Source organism: Pararge aegeria, chromosome 5 (assembly GCF_905163445.1).
Source record: "Pararge aegeria chromosome 5, ilParAegt1.1, whole genome shotgun sequence".
Lineage (NCBI taxonomy): Eukaryota > Metazoa > Arthropoda > Insecta > Lepidoptera > Nymphalidae > Pararge > Pararge aegeria.
Genome location: NC_053184.1, coordinates 20,176,949 through 20,195,033, shown reverse-complemented (window position 1 = coordinate 20,195,033; position 18,085 = coordinate 20,176,949). Strand labels below are relative to the sequence as shown.

General features: G+C 37.3%; 1 protein-coding gene across 1 annotated transcript in view; it reads right to left on the bottom strand.

Annotated features, from left to right (window-relative positions):
• The window catches only part of LOC120624029 (protein O-mannosyl-transferase TMTC1-like), a 147,952-nt gene that overhangs the window by 82,674 nt on the left and 47,193 nt on the right, over positions 1–18,085 (bottom strand). The window contains exon 2 of the mRNA XM_039890338.1: positions 3,144–3,321. Coding sequence (XP_039746272.1) covers positions 3,144–3,321 — 178 coding nt within the window. The remainder of the gene's footprint in view (positions 1–3,143; positions 3,322–18,085) is intronic.

Genomic DNA, 18,085 nt, shown 5'->3' with positions numbered 1-18,085 from the left:
AAGTCGCGCTACTATCAGAGCAAGCGTTTGGTGACTAAAAGTTTCATAGGACTTTTTATAGACATATGAAAAATCATAATCAGATCATCCCATGGGCGAGGGAATAAGAGCATTGAACCACGTCGTTGCTCTGATGTGGGCGCTAATTTTACCACCTAGTGAAAATCACCGGGACCGATGGTTTAACGTGGTCAACGGTACATGAATGGACAACGCTCCTATCCTAACTCTAGGCTAGTAAATCAGACGTAGTAACCTAAAAAAATGCCACTATCCGGGGAATGGACTAAAGACCTCGTAATCCTTGTAAGTATCATGCTCAAAGCTGAATTGATACTGGACTACAGTATATATAATAGAAGCGTTAACGGAAACGGTCCCTAAAATTAAACAAGTCATTGAAGTGAAAATTCAAGGAATAACATATAGGTATGAGTCACACAATCGTGCGAGGATTAAAATGAATACAGAATTTAGAGAAAAGGAAAACGTGTCCTTTTTTTCCTGGGCTGTTTGTTTTCAGCGGATCCCACCACCGTCAGTCCACCTCGTTGGGAGTCGCCACTACAGCATCTTAGAACACAAACGTCCATCGGTTCTCCAAGCTATGTGCCCCGATCATTGCCACTTCAGCTACGAAACTCGCTACGCTTTATCAGTAACTCTTGTTCTTCTACGGATCTCCTCATTTATGATTTGATCACATGTATATGCCTAACATATACTGTTCTGTCCATCGCTCATTGAGTTACTGTTTCAAAGAGTTCATAATCGCGAGTATTCTTAAAAGTTATTTGCATCACTTTAAACTGACACAAAGTAATCGTGCAAGTTTAAAATCTGCTTAATTATTATATCTGTTAATATTTAACACAACACATAGCTACATTTAGTCCCAGCACCAAGTGACGGTGACAGCTAGGTATATATGCGTGTTACGGTTTCCTTACTGTAGCTTTCAAACTGTGGTGCAGGAATGCTCGGGGTATTTTTACCGCATCTTGAAATTGCTATGGATATGACATTCCCGCTCGTAATATGCATTTAAAACCGCTCGCATATTTACCGTGCTTATATGGAACGCGCTTACTGGAAGTTGGTATTTTTCACAAGTTAGTTTCAACAATTCCAATTTGTAATCCAATCTCGCGAGTGAAATTTGATCCACTACTCAATTTCGTACATTATTACGTGAATCGGATCTTTTCTGCTTGGATATGGATATATCATCATTATAAAACCATTACTGGCCCACTACAGGACATGGATCTTCTCCCAGAATGATAAGTATTAAGCCGTAGGTAGACCACCACGCTGGCCAAATGCCAGTTGACTTCACAACCATTTGAGAACATTATTTTAAACTTTTAGGCATACAGGTTTCCTCACGATGTTTTCCTTCAACGTTCAAGCAATATTATATTATATTTTAATAACTTAAAACGCACGTCACTTAGAAAAGTAAGAGGTTCGTGCTAGGTTTCGATCGGTTTCGGCCCACTAAAAGTGAAGTCGAGCTTCTACCCACTAAGTACACAAATTATAGAAGGACGGCTTTCTTGCAAGCGGAATCACATCTGTCTCGTTAGTGTAGTGGTTACGGACGTAGACTACGTCATCTTTTGATTCCCAGGTCGGGCCAATACGGTTGTTACTCATGAGATTTCTATCTAAAAAAACTGTTGATACTAGCCCAGAGTTACCAAATTTCCGCTGTCTACCTGGTGCCTCGGAGAGTATCATAATCCATCTTTACGATTAATTAAGACTCAGATGTGATAGTACTACTCAGAGCCCGTAAGGATCTGCATCCCTACGTGGTCGATATACTATGTAAGCGTACGAAGCGCTTCGCATCTCCGTTTCTGATTCGCACCGCAAGGATCTGGAATGTTTTTCCAGCTTCTATTTTCCCCAGTACCTAAAATATGAGTAACTTTAAATCAAGAGTGAATAGGCATTTTCTGGGCAAACGAGCTCCAACTTAGGCTGCGTCATCACTTGCAAAATCACATCATCGTCTGAAAAAAAAAAAGCCCGCCAACCTACGTACAAGCTGTGGATCAATTCTCTAAATCCCATGCTAAATAAATGAAATAGTTTTGAATACATCATCATCGAGTCATCATTGAGAAATATCGAATTAGTGTCCAACCTGGTCAACAGGTGGTGCGGTTGGTATCGTATAAATGTAGACACAAGATAAACAATAAATAAACTCGACTGAACCTCGTTAGTCGCGACGTGTCTCTTTGCCGACGAATGTCGCTCGTTATCGCTGTCCACTGGGGGACTAATGCCTTCACGACGCAGACAAGTGCTTTAGAAATATAGAACGAATGTTTTATTGAAGTATTTCTCTTTAATTGAGTTTATGATGAGAAGTAGTTTAGCGGTGTAAACAACGAACAGGAAATATTTTATTTATTTGGGTGAGAATCAATAAGTGACTTATATGTTACCAATTTTAGCTCGCAACGTTTTTTGTCCGGGACAAAAATTATCCCTAGACGATATCAATGATTCAATCTTTCTCCATGCAAAATTTCGTAAAGATTGGTTAAGCTTAAAAGATTAGCTATTTAAAATCCTCAAGAAACTCTGTTTTTTTACCCGAATAAAAACGAATTAATTAGCTATATAGATGTAAAATTTCATAAATATCATTCCATCGGCTGAGCCGAACCTAACAGAAAAATATAGACTTTTGCATTTAATATATTAGTATGCACAAGGATAAGTAGAAGAAACCTTATCATAACTGCAAACGAGAGTTTGTTCGTTGGTTACGGTTTCGCCTTTTAACTACTCAACCGGTTCTTCACGAAATTTTGCAAAAACTTTGTTAGGGACCGAAAAGTACGTAGATTACCTTTCATCCGATAAAAACTAACATTTAACTCAAATTGATAATCAAAATGTACAGTAACCCGATTGAATCCGCGGGCAAAGGCTAGTCTCAGAATAAACAATCAAATGGAACTTAGGTGTTATTCTGTCTAACCTGTCCTGTTAATCTTATTATTATATTTCGACTGCTCTGTTAATCTATTTTTATAGCGTTTATTAATTTTATGTGAGAACCGATTCACTTGCTTCCCATCAACACTGTGGTAATAATTTAACAAGTATAATAAACTTACCGCTTCAGTGTGAACAGGATGAACGGCGAACAACAGAGCTGCGAGCGCAGCGAAGGGCCGCTGCAGACGTGCGACTACCGCGCCGGCACGCGCGACTAACGCGCAGCACGCGGCGTGCAGCGCAACATTACACGCATGCCACCACCACGCCGATAGCCCGCAGAGGGCGTAGTTCAATCTGAAATACAACATATGTTTACCTGATATGCTTTGCCAAATATCATCATTGTCATTGTTAACTCGTAACTGGCCCACTACGGGGCACGAATCTCCTCTCATCGTGAGAAGGGTTTTAGCTGTAGTCCACCATTCGGGCCAAGTTCGTATTGGTAGGCTTTAAACGTCTTTAGAAAGTTATGGGTTTCCTGGCGATGTTGTCCTTCACGAAAGCAAGAGATATTTCAATAAGCTCAAATTATTAACGCTCGTGAATGGCCGAAGTTCTAACCTACTAGGCTATCACAAAGACAAATATAGGACGATAATTTTGATAGCTCCCATAATCGTTAAAGAAACTACTTGATTATAGGAAATTGTTTTTGTAGCACTTGGAATTGCATGGCAATGCTATATGTTTGCAAGAAGAAGAAGAAGAAGCAGAGCTACTTCATTGCACTCAAATTTCAAAATATACATAAAATGGAATAGTAAAAATTGTAAGCGTGCACAGGCGGCCTTATTACAAGCCTATGTAAAGGTAAAATCACTATTTAATTTTCATTTTACCACGCTTTAAAGGATCAGTGTTTAATAATTATGAAAATGAATTATTTCTGTCGTCGGTGGAAATTCTAATGTTTGCCTTTGGTCTCCAGAAAATTTCGCATGGAGTTGCATGCCGTTGACGCCAAAGTGATAAACGTGAGATGCGAACAAAGCGATGTCACTCCGCGACAGCTGTGACGTCACGACGTTTTGGAATGTACCGCTTTACATAATATTGCGGGATGTTTCGTTTTGCGACTATTCCACTTGACTGGTTCGCCTTTCTTCATACAAAGTGTTTGTAGTCTCGGGCAGCAAACGTACGGAGCTTGCGTGGGTTTAAACTTCCAACACACCTACGTATTTATTATCATGGTTACGTAAGAGAATATATGCTAAGGACAACCAGAACCATACGTTTTTTTGTAGTAGTAAAATTTTACGCGACAGAGCTTTTTTTTATTGCACTACAAATTAGCTACAATCTCACCTGGTGGTAAGTTATCATGCTGACTAAGATGGTAGCGGGCGAACCTGTTAGGGAGTATGGTAATCATACTCCTAATCGATTTCTACGCAACATCGCACTGGAACGATAAATCGCTTAGCGACACGTCTTTGTCGGTAGGGTGGTAACTAGCCACAGCCAAAGCCTCCCACCAGACAAATCCATCCGCCAGTGCGGATTGGTAGACCTCACACGCACTTGATAACCTTATGGAGAACTCTATCACAACCTCTTAACTGTTAAAGCTAGTGGTATTGAAATTAAGAACGCAAATCTCCGAAAAGTTAGAGGTACGTGAAGGGGATCAAACTCGGCCCCCCGGAAAGGGAAGCCGAAGCTTTGAACACTAAGCTATCACCGCTCATATTATCATAGTAGAAATTATATTCGGCATTATTCCAGCGAAATTCTGGAAAGTTCAAATCGCTAAGTACTCCTAATCTGTATTTAAATGTGCCCATAATTCTTACTCCTGTAAATTATTTCTAAAGCACTGGTAAGGAGGGTAGATACAGTACAAAGTCGCAATGGGCAGTAACTTCATATTACGGTAAGTACATTTTATCTCAGCGCCCGCCCCATTCTTTACTATTACCCTGTGATAGAGACAACTTAGCGTTTAGTAGAATGTATGTATTTTTAATGGTGAGAATTGTAGTTTAATGTTACATTTCTCTTTTTAATAGACCAGAACGCATTTAAAATCCTTGTAGTTTTAGTTGAGTTATCACCATCACATTACAGCAATGCAAAAATTAATGCTTTGAAAAATGTCCCAAACTCCATTTTTGCACAGAAGTTATGTTTTAGTTTTATTATACTATTTGCAGACAGAAGATCATATATGACCAAGATAGGGTCTTCTTCAAATTGATATCTATTAAGCATAGAATGTCAAAACTATATCTACATATATATATTATTTATACTTTATATTTATATACGACGTATATTTATTTAAATTATCTATTTAGTTTTATTTTGGTATATATATATATATATATATATACCAAAATGTATATATATATATATATATGTATATATATATATTTATATATATATATATATATACCAAAATGTATATATATATATATATATATATATGTATATATATATATGTATGTAGTTGATATATATATAAATATCAATATTCTTAGCACTATCACGTTCTCTTGCTGTAAGTCCTGTCTACAAAGGTTGACCAGTTTTTGTTGAAAATAAAGCGGTTTATTTCTCTGTAACACATAAACTTTCTCAAATCTGAGGCAGCAATGAATCATATCTCCCCGTACAGTTTACGGAATGATTCAGGACTTCGACCCTGAATCCATTAAACTGAATGCCTCCTGCAAACAGTCGTTTTGCGCAATAAGCGTGGGAGAAATAGATCTCCCCAAATTAATTACGGGTCACCCCTACATGTTATCATTTAGCGTTATTTTATTACAGCATTTAGCCCTATATCATACGTAATAATAAATTAAAATACTGTTGAAATCATTTGATAAAAAGAAGACAACCAATCCAAACCAAACCAATCCAAACCAATCTTGTAACCAATTAAATATCTATTTTATTTTGTAATTTTGGCATCAAAAATACAGCCTCTGTGAAAATTTCACCTATCTAACTATCATGGTGTAAGAAAAACAGACGGACAGACAGACAAACAGGTGGACCCTTTGGGTACGAAACCCTAAAAAAAAAGAATTTTAACACTTTCACACCGTCTCTGCTAAACTTAGCTGATACGATGTTATATTTAAAAATAAATAGAATATTTTGATTGTTTCCGAAGGGAAAAAGAAAAGGGAAAGACGGCATCAAGTAAAGAGTTGATGAGACATTTTCTTACAGAGGATAGACCGGACCGGATGCGATTGGCTCGTGAGAAAATGCTTTCGCGTGATTTGGGGGATGCCTACGCCGCGTACAGCAATTTTAAAGTGAATTTGTAAATTTTATGAAACGTGTTAATGTTACGTTATGGATTGGGATCAAAAGATTGTATGTATGATTAAATATAAAGTAAAACCCCTTTAACTTTTACAAGCATCTCAATAAGATATACGGGTATATGTCACTCAATGCAATCTATTAATTGGTTGAAAAGATTTGACGTTGGTTTTTTTAAACCTAGTTTTGCAGTGGGTAGAATCAGGCGTTGTTATGCGAAATTTCATGATATATTATGAAAATTAAGCTTAATTTCGCTATAATCCGTGAAAAGCAGAAGAATCTGTAAAGTGTAATTTATGATTTCCTCTACGCACGTTTTGCTAAAACAAAACCGGAGCATCCTCAGCGTAGAGGGTACATTGCCGAAGATCTGTTTGCTGTGGAGTATAAAAATTAAAGAAATTATTAATTACTCCATACAGATTCCCGTGCTTTTCGCGGAGTATAGCGAATTAAGCTTAATTTTCATAACCTAGTTATGCATTAGAACGCAGGATATGATACAAACACACATACTGTCAAACAAAGCCGTTAAACCATACAACCCACTTTTTCCTTGCAAGTTGAACGAACACAAAAAAACAAAAAGTAAGGTAAAAGTACGAGATTATTTTGTAACTTTACACAAGTATCCTTTGTCACATAATTCGCAGCAAAGTCGTACGCGAAATTGTAGAAAGCACTTACACAACTAAAGGCTTCCACGGCGTCCTAAATTCCGAGCCACGTTTAAGGATGTATAGCGACGTCTTAAATGGGCCTTGCATTGTCTGTGGCGCAACTCTAATGGTTTTGTGGCTAAAACAGAGATTTTCCTAATGCTGGAATGGCTTTTGTATTAAATGTCCTTTGGGCCATCAGATAAGTCGAAGGAGACATTACTTTTTGTAACTAACCAATGTCCCTCTCCTTGACACAGGCCTGCAACAGTGCTGCTTATCGGCAGAAAAAAGCAAGGCGATAGTACTTCCCCGGACGAGCTCTCTCACAAAAGCTCTTCTACTACAAATACTACTACACCAAAACCTAGATTTCTCGGTGTTGGAATGGCCCCACCAGTGGGAAACTTATCTTTGATAGATTAGGTGGATAGACGTCATCAAGAGGCTACGACACAAGCCCGTGCTGTGCTTACATTGCTTACTAGGAAATAGTGGCCAGTAATCGCTACTATCGGTTAAGCAAAGAAGAGGACTTTGACCAATTTGGACAAAACCTGCGGGTAACCGACTTCAATTGTTTTTTTTTTTCAAGAACAAAATCCTTTTCAATCCAGCTGTTAACGCAAACTATGGGCCTCTTCACGAATGAGTGAAATAATACACTATTTATTGTACAATACACAGAAAGAATTACAAACAAAGCCTTAAGGTAACAGGTCTGGTCTGGTTTATGGAATATTATTCCAAGATTTTTAGTTATACGTCTATAATGGGAAAAAAATATCACTTTTACCGCGGTTTCATAAAACCATACAATCTTTTTTTTGTAACAGTAACAGAACTCTTTGTATAACAGAAGCTAACCCCTCACTTAAGGTCCAACTATACTGAATACACCAGGCTTTGCCACATATTTAGAAGCTTCACCGCCGCAAGCCGTAAGGCACAGCATTTTCATATTGATTTTAATTATTTAATGTATATTGATACATTTTTGTAATGTTTATTTCCCCTTTTATTGCACCACTTACGTCTATTTTATGTGTGTATGTTTTTTCCTTTTGAGTCTTTGGTTGCCTGTAAGAAATGTAAGTATGTAGCGATAAGGCCAACAAATTTTACTCTCTTGCTCTATGCGTATCTAAGTGTATGTATCTCTGTAAGTACTTTTTCTTTAGTGTACAATATAAGTGTATTCATCATTCATTAATTCACAGCTAGTTTATAATATAAGTAAGGATGGCAGTTTAATGAACCTCGCTCCTTTTCATCTTAATAAACTCATCTGTGGAACGCGGCTGGGGCGGGTGACGTATATCTGACAATATTTATGCCTCTCAGTATGTTATGACATATTATTCAAATTAATTTTAGTGGCACGTTAGGAAAATTTTGCCTAAATTTCTGATGAAATTAATATTATTTAATGTGAGCTCTGTAATTACAGAATATGGCGATTTACAGTTAAGGTTCTTTGTTTACTAATTTGACTTATGCAACTAATTGCATAGTTGTTTCCGATTGGAATAATAAGAATGAATACCTACTCTTTTATTGTACACCAAAGAAAAAAGTAGATACAGAGATATACGCATAAACTAAGAGAGTACAATTTGGTGGCCTATTCTCTACGTAGCGATTCCTGACAGACAACCAAAGGCGTAAAAGGAAAAAACGTAGAGGTAGGTGGAGCAATTAATTAGATTTAAATATTACACAAATATATAAATATAATATATAATTCTAATATATATTTATATATAACATAAACACTTAAGTCTATATATAAAATCCTTAATTTAAACGAGATATAAAAATAAATAAAATAGCACAATTAAATTAATCATCCGCTTGAGCGATACAAAACAACTAAATTTCATTGCTTATAATAGTAATAATTGTAAACTTGACTGCAATCTCATCTGGTGGTAAGTGATGATGCAGTCTAAGATGGTAGTGGGCTAACCTGTTGCGAAGTATGGCAGTCGTACCGCTAATCAGTTTGTATGCGACATTTCACCGGACCACTAAATCGCTTACTAGCCACTGCTAAAGCCTTCCACCAGACCAGACCAAAGAAAATTCAAAAATTGTAAATTCTCAAATTTCCCCTGCAGAAAAATGAACCCAGGACCTCGTACTTAAATTCACAACGCTCACTGTTAAGCCAGTAAAAAAAGCATCAAAGTTCCGCACTAGTTAAATGTACACTTTATTTTAGTGTTTTTATACTCTACATTAATTATAGCAAAAATGATAATTATAGCAATTCAAATTGCAAACTGCACGGTGGTACGGAACCATCCATATGCAAGTGCAACTCACGCTTAGCTCCTTTTTATTTGTTAAAGCTAGCAAATAGAGTGAGGTAATCTAAAAATTATTGCCTACAAAGTAGAGAATTTATTTAAAATAAAAATAATGTTATTCAGTCCACGGACAAGCTCAGAGGCTGGAGGAATATGCATAACAAATTTCATAGGCAAGAAAACGGGGACGTGAGCTGTTTAAAAAGGAGGAAATATCAACGAAATTGTATAAAAATATTTATTCCGGAAAGTGGAACGCAATAAAGGAATGAATATGTCTAGTCCCGGATTATAATTATTGGTGTATTCTGTGCGACAAAAAATTTTAAACGAAACTAAAACCATAAATCTAAAACCACACCGAAGTCTTCAAATTCAAATTCAAAATTCATTTATTTCAAGTAGGCCTAATACAAGCACTTTTGAAACGTCAAGTCTGTCCGTGTGTAGTGACTCTACCACCGGTTCGGAAGGCAGATTCTACCGAGAAGAAGCCGGCAAGAAACTCAGCAGTTGCTCTTTTCCAACATCAAAAATTTACATTTTACATTTTAACATTCATTTTTCTATCTTGTGAGAGATGAAAGCGGATACGGATGCTTCCAAGCAACCTTGTCATTAAGAAACTCATCAATTGTATAATAACCTCGCTGTAATAAATGTGTTTTAACACATTCTTTAAACTTATGCATTGGTAGGTCCAAAATTACCTTAGGAATCATATTATAAAAGCGTACTTCTACGGGGATCAAAGGAAAACGACATTACTACTTGATTTAGTCTAGACATTTGTGTTCAACATAATTACCATGTCGGTCTCATAAGAAGGGTCACACTCAGTGGTCGATGGAGAGAGCTAGGCTTGGAGTATCTCTATGTGAAAAAAAAGAAAAAACCGAAGTATCAGTATCAGAATTATTCTTCTTCTCGTATCTGTAACTTCTTTACAAATACGAGAAGAACTTGATACCTCCTACGTAGGTACCTATCCGTACATTAATATGAGAGTTAGAGTTATAGTTCAGGAGTCTCGAAGCTAAAGTGGCTATGGGCGGGGCATATTGCTTAGAGAATCGATGGTCGTTGGGGTCCCAAAGCGTTGGTAGACTCCCAACGAGGTGGAGTTAGGCAGAAGGCTGTGTATTTGGAACTCCCTACAAAATACCTGTGTCCAGCAGCAGACGTCCGTTGGTTGACATGATGCTGATAGTTACCACCATTCTTTGCTAATGTTAAAATGTAAGTGTGTCTATTCATTTGTTAATACGCTCAACACTGAACCAATTTAGCTAGGATCACATTAAAAGCATATTGCAGTTAGACTGAGCCACTGCCTAAGCTCTATACATGTGGCGATTTGTTTTTTTTTATTCTACTACAAGTTAGCCATTCACTGCAAGCTTCCCTGCCAGTATGTGATGATTCAGTCTAAGATGGTAACGGGCTAAACTGTTAGATCGGTCAAATGTATTTTTTTTCTCATTTGAATGTCACGAAGTTATATGTGACAACTGCATTTGCTAAAACTTTAACTAAGTCTCCCAAACGCGTTCAGGTCTAAGAATTGCAACACAATAAACTTGCCATTTTGCTATCACTCACAATGTCACTTAAAACTAAGTTGCGGAAAATAGTTAGAGCAATTTTGACGCAATTTTTATTATCATTTACCTTTTATGTTTGTTAGTTTTCTTCCATTATGATGAGTTTATTCTATTAAACTTTTAACTTTGACTTGTAATGTTCCATATAGATTGTAGAAAACTTCGTAAGGAGGTTGTTCTAAGCTACTTTATACAGCGAGGGAACAACAGTGAGGGAGGGGAGGTAAAGTGAAAATAAAGCGCGAAAGAAGCCGTAGGTAGAAGAAAGCTATGCGAATATAAATATTTTATTATTCTCTATAATGTTCGCTACAATAAACTACTCACGGACTCACTAACGAGTTGATATTTTTTAATACAACATGGCTCTAAGTCAGCCAACTGTTCTTTCTTGTATATTTAATGACCTCTCGTCATTGATATGAAAAAGAAAATAAAAACAGATCATGGAACATATTATTTTGGAGCAAACTGAAAACCACTCGCTGAAATGAGCACAAAACGATTTCTTCTTACAAGATATCACATTACGCGGACAGTAACGCTGGCTACGGCTATTTATTTCAAAGTAAATACAATGAGATTAGCTTAATCTTTTTACATGAGAGTTAAACTAACCTCAACAAAGAAACTTTATTGAATTGTTTCCCAAACTGACTAAAAAGAAGCCTCGCGTTTTCATGTTAGTGGTAAGTTGTCTCGAGGCTGCTTTATATAATTTATCAACGCGTCGCGGCCATTTGTAGTGCCACCGGGATTAGCGCAGATGAAACTGCGGGCCGCACCTTTTTATAATGGATTATGCGGCATATTAAATGCCCCTCCATGTCTGCGAACTGCGGTCCGATATTGCTTTAACTTAGTCTTATCGTTAAGTTAAGAAGTTTAAAAAAACATCTAAATCGTGATGACCTAAATTATAATTCGTTACCATTATATCCATCACTCTGTGCCGTGTGGTGACGGCAGATGGGATTACTGATTTGATTACTGTTGTCACCACAACTCCTTAGAATCTCATCCCGCGGGTGACTTACGAGGCGACTATGGAAATAGAACGGAAAGGAAGTCAGCAGCTTTCTTTGTGCCACTACTACCGTCTATTAATTATTTATAATTTCAATTTAATGACATTATGATATGGCGGAACACCGCGAGGAAGGTATTCGGGAGCGTTCGTTGTCGCTCGAGTCCGTTCGGCTGTCGGGATTGTTCGCGGGCACACGCGTACGCATCACGGTAACTCGCACACCACGCCGCGCCGTTAAGTTTTTATTATTGATTTGCTAAGACATTTAATTTTGTAACTTACCTAAGAACCAATTATAACGATACTTCATATATGTGGGTTTCATTACTACCGAACTCCCATAATAATTTCAAAATTATTAAAAAGGTTTTTAAAGTAAATTTAAAAATTTGACATAACTCTTAATCAAACTTATAATAATAGCGAAACTTCGAATTACTTTATGCTAGGACATCATCATCAACATCATCATTACATCAACCCATAACCGGCTCAATACAGAGCACGGGTCTCCTCCCACAATAAGAAGGGGTTAAGGCCGTTGTCCGCCACGCTGGCTCAGTGCGTATTGGTGGACTCTACACACCGAAAACATTATGTCGAAGTCTCAGGCGTGCAGGTTTCCTTACGATGTTTTCCTTCACCGTTGAAGCAAGTGATATTTTAATTATTTAAAACGAACATAACTTAGTAGAGGTGCGTGCAGGGATTCGAACTCGGCCCACTGAAAGTGAAGTCGAGCTCCTACCCAATGCGGTATCACCGCTTCACTGCTAGGACATAAACAAATATAATACTTTTAAGACGGGAAACGATCCAGATCCCATTGGTTTAAAACATCATATTCGTAATGATGTTTTTTTATCTTTAAATTCTTCGTTCACGATGAAAACAAACTTCTGTAGATTTAAAACAAAGCAATTTGTTGTTTATTCCTAGACGCTAAGAACAAAATAAAACGAATTTACCCGCTCACGACCAATAAACCCAGCCCTTCTTTTGTTCTTGTACAAATTATAAAAATGACAAAAACACAAAACAAGACTCCGGAACCGGGCGGTTCTTTTTGTGTCTAATTCGGCGGCGGTCTTCCGCCGCGACAAACAGAAATAATAAGAAAAAATAAATTTAACTATGTTCTTAATTTTGCAGAATAGAAAACATAAAAAGTTACCACCCTTACAAGAACATTCCAATTAAAATAACCTTTATTCAAATAGGCCTACGAGTAATTAGACATATTTTTGAGCCGTTCCTACTTATTCTTTTCATTGTTTTTCAAAAAGAAGCCCACAACAAATATATATAATATAATATAATGTAACTGTTTTGGATGACACAGTCCTTTACAGGTCATGTGGTTTTTATGCAATACATAGCACGCATAAAGAAAAGAGTGAGTAGTGATTGCATGTATTGTGAACCCCATGCGATGCAGGACATACCCTGTTTCACTACCCACGATCTAAAAGAAAAAGGGAGAATGTGAAGAGGGAAATAAAGACGGAAAACCTAACCTCCATAATGCTAGAGGCATCAGAGAAATGGGAATCTATAAAAAAAATACATGGAAGAGATAATAAAAGTAAAGGAAAGTGACGAAAGAGAGGGAAGGTTTTGAAGGCGGAATGGGTTTTTAGTCGGTAGGAGTCCGGCACTATCCAAAGGTATGACCATGAGGATTTTCCCCTCCTAATTATAAAAAAAAATAAGGTCTAATGTAACAGACATACCTCTAAGTTTTAGCTTGCTACTATCTTAGACTGCATCACCAGGTAAGATTGCAGTCAAAGACAAACTTTCAGTGAAATAATAAAAAAGCCGTTCTTACTTCTTTGAATTAAAATATCACAACCTAACCCACTAACTCACTCTCACTCCTCACTCACTAATTGACGGATCAAGCAGATGATAAGTGGAAAATCATGGCCGATAAACACAGCAACACTTCACAGGGTATGCAAGGTGCACGTCCTGGAACATGCCGCCCTGTGTCCATCAATTTGAGGCGTAGGTGCCTCATGTACCTATGCCAATAACACCGGCAACGACGCCTTTCGGACCAGAACACAAAGCAAAAGCAGCATTTTGACAATGGTACTTAGCGTCAGAAATAAGCATGTCTATAGTACTTTCCCGGACGAGCTCTGTCACAAAAAGCTCTACGACAACTTTATGTCAAAAACTGGTTACAAAAATTGCTAAAGGAAATAATACACAATGAACTTTTTTGCCATCCAGGTTCCTTCTCATCTTGGTGGAGTCGCGAACCTGTAGCAAAATTTTTTATTCATTTAGAAAACTCTCAGAATCCTTAATGTAAAAGTCTTGCGATGTCGTTTTCTTTGATATTTTCAAGTTCGGGATTAAAGTTTGAATTTTATATTCAAGTTTCCACTTTGGGACGGGAAATCAGAGCCTTCCTGGAAATGCCTTCTAATAGGTTAGAGTGAAGTCAAGAATGAAGTCTAATATTCCAAATTGAACGAATAATGTCTCAAAGTATATAAAACGAAAAGTCGACTGACTGAAATATAAACGCACAGTTCAATTTGCTGGATGGATTGAGCTCGGATTTGTCAGAAAAGTCCTTTATAATATAAAGGATTACAGGTATAATAAAGAAGCTTGTATACGATTTGCTCTAACTTCATAGCTCTACATTAACTAGACTGTGAGATGGTGATAACAAAAAAAAAACCTGGCTCGGTTTTTTGTGGGCTCTTCTTAGACCAGGATGCGTTTGGAACCCTCCTAGCTTTAGTTTTAAGTTAACAAATGCAGTATTTCCGCTTGATAGCCCAGTTGTGATTTATAATACTTATAAAATATTGTTTAATACAGATTAGATGCAGGTTTTCATCATTCCTGATGGTTTAAGTTATAATAATGTAACAATATGAGTAGGTACTGAGGTATGAGCACAGGTACAATGTACTTTATAGATTGTTTTAAACTCGCAGATGAACAGCCGTGGGCTCTGCGGTCACAAACTTTTGTTGTGACATCAAACGATTCAGCGACAGAATTTCTGAACTTTGAACCTTTCTTTGTTTATCCCATTCTCCCGTAATAACAATACTAATATTACAAATGCGAAAACGTATCACTTTGTTTACTTTGGGGCTAGATGGCGATGTGGATATTGTCTTAGTATATTTATTTATTTATTTATTTATTTATTTATTTGCTGTCCGACTGGTGATTCGATTGCATGGTCGAAATTCAAAATTTCTAATTCAAATTCAAAATGTCTTTATTCAAGTAAGCCTATCACAGGCACTTATGAATGTGGATTGTGGACACCACACACCTCTGAGAACATTATGTAGAACTTTTAGGCATGCAGATTTTTACTCACGATTGTTTCCTTCACCGTTAAAGCAAGTGCTATTTTAGTTATTTAAAATAGATTGGTGTACCTTGAATGCCTTGAATGCCTAGGAGTCTCCTTTGATTCGGCGTTACTTACTTAGGAATTGCTTTGTTCGTTCGTGGAAATGGGCATTATTCTACAACAACTGCTACTAACTATAACACCTATAGTAACAACTAATATAAAGCTTTTTAGTCTGAAGGCGAATCCCTTTAAGACTTCAGTATTTTTACCTGAGAAATTAATTAAACTTCGCGAAGGAGGAATCCGAAACTAGTTTAAACTTGCATCTGTAGTTAGATGAGCTTTTCATTCCCTCATTTCTCTAAAGCTGAGACGGAGAAACGAAGAAATGAGATCTTACAAGAATCATATCTGAGTTTTGAACTGTCTGGTTGGTCTAAGGCTGAGACCTATAAAGTTTGTTTAGCCTTGCTTCAGACTTAAGAAACAGTTAAAACAAGACAGAAGTTATGTAACCGACTGAAATATGTAAAATTTTAACACTAATTTGTCTTTTTTATATTAAAGAAGGGCGCTATCGTTTCCTTGTAACATGCTGGCACGTAGATTTGGTAAATGAAGCAAGGAAGTCAAAATAACTTTATTTAACGCCTACTGTCAGTGCTTCTACACGTGCCAGCTCTGGACAAATTTTTTAGAAAAGTAATTTTCTGCCATAAGAGTGCAATACAACGATGCTTTCCGAATACTCATGGGCCTTCGACAATGTTCGCCGAATCGGGAGTGCCTGACTTTTATTGTATTGTTAGTGCTCGTGTTGCATCCTTTTGGGAAAGGATTAGGAACTCTAACAATAGAATACTTAGGGTCGTCTGTGAGGGTATGCCGAGTCCTATTTCAGACTATTGGCTTTCTGTTCATCGAGACTGGAGCAAAAATAAAATAAGAACCTATGACATCTGAACTAAGTTTATTAACTATTTCAGTTACATGTAAGTTTTAATGTATACATTTAATTATAGATTCCTTTGTATATAAAAGCTGATATATGGGTTTATATGCCTCTAATAAAAAACTTTATTATTATATTATTATTATTAATAATACTAGGCGGACTAAGCAGATTGTCCAACTGATAGTAAGTGGAAAACCTTCGCCTATGAACAGAGCAATTACACTTTACATCCACATGTACATCAATTTGAGGCTTACTTGTTAAGACTCATATGCAGAAATTATACCGGCAACCTCGCCTTTAGACCAGAACACAGCATTTCAGAAATGCTGCTTAGCGACAAAAAAAAGCATGGCAATCGTGTGACAGAGCTCGTCCGAGGAAGTCCCCGGATGAGTTCTTTCACAAGAAGCTCTTTTATTACCAAATGGTCTGGGCTAAGACGTCAAAGTCCTAGTGCAGAGATGTGTTCCTTAGTGCGGAATTTTGGCCTGAGGGCATAGCCTCCCGTCGCTTTAGAGGAGCGGGACCAAAAATTCCTTATGAGGGTTTCTTTTAATTATATTACAAGCTAGCCCATTCGCCTGCAATCTCACTGGTTGTAAGTTAAGATGCAGCCTAAGATGTTAGCGGGCTAACTAACCTGTGAGGGAGTATGGCAGTTAAATCTATCCCATATCCCTAATAGGTTTCTACGAAACATTTTAGCGGATTGCCAGATCGCTCGGCGGCACCTCTCGGTCAGTAGGGTGGTAACTAACCACGACCAAAGCCTCCCACCACTTATAGCTTGTTTTAATATTTAAGATAGTTATTTATTTAGAGGAAACGTTCTATCTTTTAATTTTTTGATCATTTTTTATGTGTTTTTATATACCTTTGCCTAATTTTCTAACGATTCAAGCCTAAAGTTTAATTTATTTAGCTACACAATTCCCTGTTTTCTATTCCCGGCTCAAATTTTACTGGATCATTCATCATTCCCTTTGACACGAACATGAAAATCTAAATACTCCAAATATGCGAGAACTGCCTACTCTTAAATTTTGATATGACTCGTGTAGGGGAAGAACGTTACCATTTTCCTGCTTTAAACCTACCCTTGTCCTTGTGAACTGCTCCAAATAACAGAAGCGAGCAACAAAAGTGGGAACCATCGACATGCTCACGTGCAGTAAATGGTTCATCTACATATAATTGAAACTTACGTAAAATGTTATATATCATCATCATCGTCATCATCAAATCAACCGATAGACGTCCACTACTGGACAAAGGTCTTTTGCAGGGAGTTCCAAATTCTGTTCACGGTTCTGTGCCGCTTGGATCCAGCGGCTACCTGCGACGCGCTTAATATCGTCCGTCCAACTCGTTGGGGGTCGACCAACTCTGCGTTTACCAGTGCGGGGCTGCCATTCCAGCACCTTGGGACCCCAACGTCCATCCTTTCTCCGAACTAAGTGCGCGGCCCATTGCCACTTCAGCTTCGCGACTCTTTGAGCTATGTCGGTAACTCTGGTTCTTTTACGAATCTCCACATTTCTGATCTGATCAGGTAGAGATACTCCGAGCATTAGCTCTTTTTATCGCCCGCTGAGTCACTCTGAGCCTTCTTATGAGGCCCATAGTTAACAACCATGTTTCTGAACCATAGCTCATTGGCAACACGCACTGTTCGAATATATAATCGTAATATATAGTATGCAATAATACAGTAAATTTCATTATATATATATTATTTGAAGAATACAATACATAAATAAATTAAACAAAGAATAACCCAAAATCGCTGTAATAAATGTAATAGGTGCATAGTTATACGGAAATTGCTTAACATTAGGGCTGTGTGTTATTTAATCTTCCGTGGAAA